Source organism: Chanodichthys erythropterus, chromosome 14 (genome assembly GCF_024489055.1).
Source record: "Chanodichthys erythropterus isolate Z2021 chromosome 14, ASM2448905v1, whole genome shotgun sequence".
NCBI lineage: Eukaryota > Metazoa > Chordata > Actinopteri > Cypriniformes > Xenocyprididae > Chanodichthys > Chanodichthys erythropterus.
Genome location: NC_090234.1, coordinates 6,080,250 through 6,090,209, shown reverse-complemented (window position 1 = coordinate 6,090,209; position 9,960 = coordinate 6,080,250). Strand labels below are relative to the sequence as shown.

The 9,960-nt window shown below is 36.6% G+C and overlaps 2 protein-coding genes across 4 annotated transcripts; one reads left to right on the top strand and one right to left on the bottom strand.

Annotated features, from left to right (window-relative positions):
- ndufb3 (NADH:ubiquinone oxidoreductase subunit B3) lies at nucleotides 1–3,346 on the bottom strand. Of its 2 annotated transcripts, none has more exons than XM_067410705.1 (3): nucleotides 3,211–3,346; nucleotides 2,592–2,724; nucleotides 1–305 (listed from the first exon to the last, which is right to left on the bottom strand). In XM_067410705.1, exons 2-3 carry the CDS (start codon nucleotides 2,717–2,719, stop codon nucleotides 155–157), a joined length of 279 nt encoding a protein of 92 aa, XP_067266806.1. In that variant the 5' UTR covers nucleotides 2,720–2,724; nucleotides 3,211–3,346; the 3' UTR covers nucleotides 1–154. The 2 variants fall into 2 exon arrangements, with proteins under 2 accessions (XP_067266806.1, XP_067266805.1); XM_067410704.1 differs by having other exon boundaries at nucleotides 2,592–2,727; nucleotides 3,211–3,342.
- A 144-nt stretch (nucleotides 3,347–3,490) lies between these two features.
- On the top strand, nucleotides 3,491–9,224 carry ybey (ybeY metalloendoribonuclease). Of its 2 annotated transcripts, none has more exons than XM_067410703.1 (4): nucleotides 3,491–3,960; nucleotides 5,946–6,077; nucleotides 6,154–6,221; nucleotides 9,024–9,224. In XM_067410703.1, exons 1-4 carry the CDS (start codon nucleotides 3,751–3,753, stop codon nucleotides 9,085–9,087), a joined length of 474 nt encoding a protein of 157 aa, XP_067266804.1. In that variant the 5' UTR covers nucleotides 3,491–3,750; the 3' UTR covers nucleotides 9,088–9,224. The 2 variants fall into 2 exon arrangements, with proteins under 2 accessions (XP_067266804.1, XP_067266803.1); XM_067410702.1 differs by having other exon boundaries at nucleotides 6,154–6,222; nucleotides 9,042–9,169.
- Nucleotides 9,225–9,960: the final 736 nt, after the last annotated feature.

Below are 9,960 nucleotides of genomic sequence, written 5' to 3'. Positions count from 1 at the left end.
TCAGTTAATTTATATTTATTCTACAGACTGGTCAAGGGATACAAAGCTGAATGAACATGTATTAGGAAGCCCTTGATGGGCTGATGTCTTCATGGAGAGACAGGCTCCAGACCTGCAGCAAACACAGAGTCTCTGCTGAGCGTTCAGCACACCATCAGTGCTCCGACTTCTTCGGAGGGAAGAAAGCATACTCTACTGCCAGAGCCACTGCGAACGCTACGAACCCCGTCCTGAATCCACGCAGGAGGACATCTTTGAAGGTGACCGGGACGCCGAAGCTGCCCGTATATCTCCACGCCTCATTCCTGCAACAACAGAAACAATGTCATCCTTCAGCCCTTTCATAATGCCCTGTGCTGTATAATAAAATAAGCCTAATTTACTAGAAGGGTTAATTCACCCAAAAATTAAAATAATGTCATTTATTACTCACCCTCATGTCGTTCCACACCCGTAAGACCTTCGTTCATCTTCAGAACACAAATTAAGATATTTTTGTTGAAATCCAATGGCTCCGTGAGGCCTCCATAGCCAGCAATGGACATTTCCTCTCTCAAGATCCATTAATGTACTAAAAACATATTTAAATCAGTTCATGTGAGTACAGTGGTTCAATATTAATATTATAAAGCGCTGAGAATATTTTTGGTGCGCCAAAAAAAACAAACAACTAAAATAACGACTTATATAATGATGGCCGATTTCAAAACACTGCTTCAGGAAGCTTCAAATCATGATTCGGATCGCGTGTTAAACAGTCAAACTGCTGAAATCACGTGACTTTGGCACTCCGAACAGCAAATTCGACACGCTGATTCATTTGTGCTCCAAAGCTTCATGAAGCAGTGTTTTGAAATCGGCCATCACTATATAAGTTAGGGCTGCACGATTTATCTTGATAAAATCGCACTCGATTTGATCAAATAAACATGACTAATAAACACACGAATGCCTTATTCTGTGTAAGAAGCCACATCATCTCACAGAAGGACGCTCAACTGTCGTCATGAAGTGAGTTTGGAGTAAAAACTTGCCTTTAATGTTGTCTTTTGTTGGACAAGATGTTAATAAATGCTTCTCGTGTCTGAAAAGAAGTTTGAGGTGTGTTGCTTTTTCAAATGTACATTATAAGCGACTCAAACTCGCAGTGCTTTCAGATGGATTAGCATTTGGAGCCATACTTCATTGACAAGCTGCGCATAAAAAAGTACTCGCGGACTTTGCGATTTCATAATCGCACTAAGAATCGCGTTTTAGAGATAATCGCGTTCAAGTTCAATGTAATTTTTTGTATAGCGCAGCCCTAAAAGAAGTCATTATTTAGTTTTTTTGGCACTCCAAAAATATTCTCGTCTCTATATAATATTAATATTGAACCACTGTACTCACATGAACAGATTTAAATATGTTTTTAGTACATTAATGGATTTTGAGGGAGGAAATGTCATTGCTGGCTATGGAGGCCTCACTGAGCCATCGGATTTCAACAAAAATATCTTAATTTGTGTTCTGAAGATGAACGAAGGTCTTACGGGTGTGGAACGACATGAGGGTGAGTAATAAATTACATTATTTTCATTTTTAGGTGAACTAACCCTTTAATCCAAATGGACAAATATGTTATAAAAAAAAAAAGTCTTAAATGATAAAAGTGAAAGCTGATCAATAACAATCACTGATCAATAAATAATCAAGCTGATCAGAATAAATGCACTGAAACCTGCACTTTTAGAGAATCTCAGTTCAGTTTAACCAGTTTTTATCATTCTTATATTATGAAGGGATGGACCTGGAATTAATTGCCCACTATATACTTCATATACACAACCGACCAAAAGTCAGGAATAATTAAGATTTTTTTTAAGTATCTTCTGTTGACCAAGGCAGTAAAAACAGTGAAACATTATTAGAATTTATAATAATTGTTTTCTATGTAAATGTGTTAAAATATAATTTACTAATGTAATGCAAAGCTGAATTTTCAGCATCATTGCTCCAGTCTTCAGTGTCACATGATCCCTCAGAAATCACTCTGATATGATGATTTGGTTATTAGTTTTTGCAGGAAACCGTTTTTCACTGTTTAACCATTTTAAATAATAGTTTCCACAGAAATATGAAGCAGCACAACTGTTCTCAACATTGATAATGATCAGAAATGTTTCTTGATCATCAAATCATCATATTAGATTGATTTCTGAAGGATCATGTGACACTGAAGACTGGAGTAATGATGCTGAAAAATCAGCTTTGATCACAGAAATAAATTATATTTTAACATATATTCACATAGAAAACAGCTATTTTAAATTGTTGAGCAGAAGAGACTTCTTTCAAAAATAAAATAATACACATCTAGTTGTGTATTTTCACTGTATGTTGACTACAATCTCAGATCTGGAACAATGAACATTTGTGGAATAAAACACAAAAAACACAACTGTGTTAAATGAGTTGTATATCAAGCTGTGAACATTAGTATGATTAAAATCAATTATTAAACTCAGAAGTCATCTGCATGTCACAGAAGAGTCCAGGCACACAGTTCAGGAGCAGCTAACAGGGAAGGACACGGATATCTGACATCTCACCGGGCCCAGGGGTCCCTGAGTCCTCTCCGGGCGAGCCTCTGCTGGGTCACCTCCAGCGGCGTCCCTTCCCACTTCCACACTCTGTAGTCCGGCATGGACAGTTTGCCGTGTCCGTGATCCCCACCCATGCCTGCTGCTGGAGACACCTCACGATTATTAATGCGACATATGCAGAAATAAAACAGCTAAGCAGCGTCTGTCACTCTTGATCAACACACTGAAGAGAGTAAATAATCTAAAACAACCAGTTCGAGTCACTCGAATCACTCATAACGAGTCAAGTGGGTCACATTAGAGAATCATTCAAACGTTTGATTAAAAGTGTAGCATAAAACCTGTGTATGGCGGTTAAATTCATATTTTGAGATGGCAACTGAGCAGTTTAGTTGTAGTCGAGTGGTTATGTTGAAATCATTAATTAGCTGTTTAGTCATGTTTACAGTGAAGTGTTCAGATCCACACATACAAACACAAGCTAAGCAGCTAATGGCAGCAAACAAACACCGATTCTGATGCTGTTTTCAGTGCCAAACACATACACTATCCAGTGTAAGAGATAAAACTGCATACGATGCGGTGTAAATAATTTGGTTGTGTGTTAAATGTCAGCATAACTTACCTTTTTAAAGCAAAGTGACCTCCAACAGGAACACACAAGCTATGTTGGAGGATCCTAGATTCTACTTCCGGTGAACGGTAAACGTCACTTCTCCATTGTACAATCGAAATAAACACGAAGAAATGGATACGCATATATTTGTACAAATATATATAACAATTATAAATTGTTATTAAAAGAATTTTATTTTAAATATTTCAGAAAACAAAAACTAAATATCCAACGGTTTAAGAAAACAATGACTGAACTTTTATTTTGACATTTATCCAAGCTCTTGTTCACGTCTATGAATGGTGCGCATGCGCACTTTCAGTTTCCAAATCAATGGACAGAGCAAAGTCGTGACCATGGTAGTTTTGTCGAAATGACCGGTCTTATTTATTTACATGTTCGCTTTATAAACGTAGATGTCGTGTCCGTGAGCAGCAGAGTGAGTCGCACATTAATACACACTGATTTCAGACGGTCATCGTGTACAGGACGAGCGCAGCGGCTCTAGCCGGCGGTTCTCCAGCTCATATTCCCCGTGTTGACCGGAGGATGGGAGTCGTGCTGCGGAACCTGCAGAATGTGGTTCCTCTGAGGCGAGCCAGGCTGCGCAGAGACGTGGAGATCCTCAGACACATATTTGGCGTGCAGAAGTTTGACCTGGGCATCATCTGTGTGGACAACCGCAAGATCCAGCGGCTCAACCACATCTACCGGAGGAGGAACCAGCCCACGGATGTGCTGTCCTTCCCCTTTTACGAGGTACAGCAGAGAAACGCTTTCCCTGGACAGGGACACACATGTTTGATTATACTGACAGCTGGCAAAAAAAAAAAAAAAATAAATAAATAAATATATATATATATATATATATATATATATATATATATATATATATATATATATATATATATATTTTTTTTTTTTATATGTATAATTATATTTATTGATTTTCATTATAATACAAATATAAAAATACATAACCAAAAGAAAGACAACACCGCCCAAAAAACAAACAAAAAACAAATAGCTCAGATTCATATATAAAACAGGACTACACCATAATATAAAAGGTTATATAAAAACAATAATAATAACAAAACCATATTTCAAAAAGATAAAGAAAAGGACAAAGAAAGTCCAATGTCCGGAGATTGTATACTCATGATTAATGATTGTATACTCAATTACAGTATAATAGGGCGAAGACGAGGATCCAAACAGTCCAGATATGGGGTCCAGACTTTATAAAACTGGACATTCCAGGGGAATCAACTCAAAAATAATCTTATGCCAACCTTTAAGTGATGGAGGTTTATCACTGATCCAATTAAGTAAAATATTTTTTTCTGCCAGCAAAGGATAGAATATTATACAATTTCTTTTTAGCAGATGAAACAATGCATTCATACCCAACAACAGTGAGACTGGGTCAATAAAAAACATTAATTACAAAAGGTAACTGCGACTTTTTTCTCAGAATTTGGACTTTATAACTGAGTTATCTTATAATTCTGAGGGGAAAAAATGTAATTGCAACTTTCTGGAAATTCAGGCTGATTTTATTTATTTATGGATTTGCGTTTATAAAAGCTCTTTAAATATCCTAACTGAACTAAAGCCTAATCCTGGCTTAATCTAAGCCCTGTCTGTGAAACCAGGCCTATAACTCAGAATTGCGAGTTTATATCTCAATTCAGAGGGAAAAAAGTCAGGATTGTGAGATACACATGCAATTCATTTTATTTTATGCAATTCTGACTTTATTTCTTGAAATTGCGAGTTTATATCGTACAATTTGAACTTTATAATGCACATTTCTGAGTTTATATCTTACAATTCTGAGAAAAAGTCAATTGCGAGATAATCGTAAGAAACTTTACTATCAGACTTTCCCTCAGAATTGAGATTTAAACTTGGATTTGCAAGTTATAAAGTCGATTTAAAAAGGTGATTGTGAGTTATCTCACACTTCAGGCTTTTCTCGCGATAGCAAATTTATATCTCATAATTTTGAGAAAAACGTAATTGCGAATTTTTTCCCTCAGAATTGCGTGTTTACATCTTACAATTTGGACTTTTATAACTCACGATTGTGAATTTATCTAATAATTCTGAGAGAAAAAGGTAATTGTGACATTCTTGCATTTTCCTTCTCAGAATTGCAATATATAAACTAAGAATTACAAGTAAAATATAATAAGTAAAAAAATATAAGTGTGAGTTTCTTCCACAATTCTGACTTTTTCTTGCAATTGCGAGTTTTTCTCACAATTCAGATTTTTCTTAATTCAGATTTTTTTTTCCCTGAGAATTGTGATATTTAAATTAAGAATTGCAAGTAAAAAAAGTCTATCAAAAAGGTAATTTTGAGTTTCTCTCACAATTCTGACTTTTTTTTACCAGTTGCGAGCTTATCTAACAGTCTGGACTTTATAACTCAAAACTGTGAATTTCTCATAATTCTGAGGGCAAAAAAGGTAATTGCAAGCGTGTACATTACAATGGAGGAAAAAGTCAATTGTGAGATAATTTTGAGAAACTTTGCTATCCAATTTAAACTTGGAATTACAAGTCACCAAGTCAGAATTGTGAAATATAAAATTGCAATTGCAAAAAAAGGTCAAAATTAAGTCACAATTACTTTTCTTATCCATTCATTCTGTGAAGGAAATGAGCTTCTCTACATGTCTGAGCAGTTAAAAATAAAAAGGAAACAAAGGCTGAAGTGTGTTTCGTTGTCCCAGGATCTGAGGCCAGGCAAGATCCCGTGTGTCCTGCAGAGAGACGAGTATAACCTCGGGGACATCTTCTTAGGTGTGGAGTACGTGATGCAGCAGTGTAAAGAGACGTCCCAGGATCTTCATCAGACTCTCACAGTGAGACAGACTTACACTTCCAGCAGACACAGATCTCATGAGGGTTTGTCACATGTCTTTCTGTGGTGTTGTGCAGGTGGTCACGGCTCATGGAATCTGCCACTTACTGGGATACAGACATGAAAGTGAAGAGGACTGGAATGAGGTACGACACACTTTACCACAGTCACATCACATAAGAGCACTGACTGTGTTGGAGATATATGCCATGACAGGCTAGTGTTCGACAATATGATCACAATATTTCCCTGAAACTGGGTGTTTTGATATTTAATAATTCATTTTGTGATCTTCAGGAACTGTAGGTTCATCTATAAACAACAGTTAATGAGGGGGAAAGAAATAAGATTGCAGTGTACATCCTGATTTAGTTCTATAGCATTTTAACTGAGATTAGAGTTGTATTATTATATTAATTTAAGTCCTGTTTGCCGTGGCTGAAAGCACTGGAATCTTGGAAGAGCCAGGATAATTTTTAACTCTGATCATGTTCATCTGAAAGAAGATAGTCATATACACCTAGGATGGCTTGAGTGAGTGTAAATCTTGGGATAATTGTCATTTTTCGGTGATCTATCCCTTTAAATAACCCATTACAGGCTTTTCACCCAAAAATAAACAAAACATTACTGAAACAAATGATCACCATTAAAAATGAGGACAAGAGTCATATTAAAGAAAGAAGGCTATTTATAATTTTGTTACCCAGAGAGCAATTACAAAAAATTCATTGTAATTATAATTTGAAGAACAGAAGTCACACAAATATTGTAATTTATGGTTTTGGATGAAAACCAGCATGTGTAGTTGGCCGTTTAAGCCGCTGGGATGGTTTACATGCACCCTCAATGTGACTTTGAGATTTAGGAAAAATTGTGATCAAACTTTACCTCATGTAAAGGTGCTGAAGAAACTGTTGACAATGTTGCGTGACAAATATAATGCAGTATTTTGAAGGTCTAAAACATCAAACGGATTCCAAAGAACCGGTATTTCCTTTGTGCTGTGGATTGGGTTATGTGAATAATGGTAAAAATAACCACAATTCTTAGAGAATAATCTGACTGAAAATTGCATGTAGGGCTGAAATGATCAGTCGATATTATCGACAAATTTTGTTGTCGAATTGTCTTTTGATCTCGTATGACCTATTTGAAGGGCCTGCAATAACGCAGTTTGACCAGTGGGATACTGTAATGCAGCCCTCCCGGATCGAATCCAATAGAAGACACGGTGCTTCGAAGTGCAAACGAAGTTGAACCTGTAAAATGTGGAAGTTTAACAGTATAAAACAAAACGTTCAGCATAACTACAAAAAATGCTGTCATGCAGGGCCACCAACTCTCATTCAAACTCACCGTTTTCTGTTCTCATGCAGTGAAAGATACAATCGCAGAGCAAAGAGGACACAGACAATGTGTTGTAACTCAATATTTTAACTTAATTGCTAGTTGAATAATTGAACAAAGCATACTGATCAGTGTGATAATCAATTAGTTGAATAATCGTTTGTTGCAGCCCTAATTGCATGTAACAGAGAGTGAGAAGGTTTGCTCGTGTCACAAACATCTTACTGTGATTCAGGGTGTGTTTACATGACAATGATGTACTAAAAACACAAACGTTTTTCCTTTGAGTTTGTGTAAAGACGACACCGTTGTAAAAACGATCCTGTTCACATGGCTCCATGAAAAGGTTTAAAAATGCTGTATTCTGCTGTCAGGCCAGTAGATGGCGATGTCACTTTGTAAAGAAAGTACACTATAGACTAAACACATAATGCACATGAACGTAACCATTTTCACAAATTCACAATTTTGTAGTTTACGGTATCCATGCCTGTGCACTTTGAAACTTAAATTTTGCATTTTCAGGTCCCCAAAATGACATTGTTGTGTAAACTAATGGCAATTAAAGGTGCCCTAGAATCAAAAATTGAATTTTCCTCGGCATAGTTGAATAACAAGAGTTCAGTACATGGAAATGACATACAGTGAGTCTCAAACTCCATTGTTTCCTCCTTCTTATATAAATCTCATTTGTTTAAAAGACCTCTGAAGAACAGGCGAATCTCAACATAACACTGACTGTTACGTAACAGTCAGGATCATTAATATGTATGACCCCAATATTTACATATGCCAGCCCATGTTCAAGGCATTACACAAGGGCAGCCAGTATTAACGTCTGGATCTGTGCACAGCTGAATCATCAGACTAGGTAAGCAAGCAAGAACAATAGTGAAAAATGGCAGATGGAGCAATAATAACTGACATGATCCATGATATTTTTAGTGATATTTGTAAATTGTCTTTCTAAATGTTTCGTTAGCATGTTGCTAATGTACTGTTAAATGTGGTTAAAGTTACCATCGTTTCTTACTGTATTCACGGAGACAAGAGCCGTCACTATTTTCATTTTTAAACACTTGCAGTCTGTATAATTCATAAACAACTTCATTCTTTATAAATCTCTCCAACAGTGTGTAATGTTAGCTTTAGCCACGGAGCACAATCAAACTCATTCAGAATCAAACGTAAACATCCAAATAAACACTGTACTTACACGATTAGACATGCTGCATGATGAACACTTTGTAAAGATCCATTTTGAGGGTTATATTAGCTGTTTGAACTTTGTTTATGCTGTTAAACGGAGTCGCGATTTAAAGGGGCCGCAGCCTAAATCGGCGCATATTTAATGATGCCCCAAAGTAGCCAAATAAAAAAAAAAAAAAATATGGGGTATTTTGAGCTGAAACTTCACAGACACATTCAGGGGACACCTTAGACTTATATTACATCTTTTGAAAACACGTTCTACAGCACCTTTAAAAGTTTTCCATTTTTAACAGTGTCGTGTAAACTCTGATCATTGGAAATAATGCCATTATTGGTGCACATGCAAACGTAGCCAATTAGCCATGTTTTTTGCTCATTCAAAAGGGTTTTCCTGTTCTGACAGATGCAGGAGAAGGAGAGTTACATCCTCAGCGAGTTCAACAGACTGACGGGCAGCCGCCTCGAGCCCCTCACAAAGAGATGCAGCACACAGGACACGTGACAGACGCAAACTCCCGGACCATCCACGGGGAACAAGCACGTCTGCTGCCAACATGCACTAATGAGAACATACACTTCTTGAATTAAAACTCAAAGAAACAAGCTGGGGGTTTTTTTTCTAAATAATTTTTATTTTAAAATGTGTTTAAGGAAGTCAAAGACTGAATACTAAGCAATCAAGTAGAGCTTATAGCACTGTTTGAGAAACACAATCTCCAAACCAGCCCCTCTTCCATGAACCTACTCAGACGACCAGAACAGAAGACATGAATAAAGTGGTTACCGAAGACATGAAAACAAGATTGACAGTACAGCATAAATCAGACAGTGACTTACAAACATCCTAAAAATAAATAACATCAGCTGACTTCATATGAAGCACAGTCACATTGGATGCTTTCTATATCCAGTAAAGGCGTATGAACGTTTCTTCTTTCTGAAGACACACATTCAACACGACGGCTGTGCAACTTCACAACGTAAAGCTCTATACAGAAGGAAAACTAAAGGCTTCACTAGGTCTGTAGGTGTCGGAGAGGCGATCTTTAAAAAAAGACAAGCTACATCAATACCACTGAGCTTGTTAGATTAACATTTATAAAAGAAGAATAAAACAACAAACAGTCATCAGTAAAGCCTTGAATATATAAACCGCTTCTATTCCAAGTCTCTCTCATCGCTGTAGGTCATATAAAAGCCAACTGGCAAAAGCAAATATTGCACCACATTTTCAGCTGCATATCAAACAAGAAACAGACACCCCGTATTCAATATTCCACCCAAACATATACAAGAATAAAGTTTTGTATGCAATAGATCAG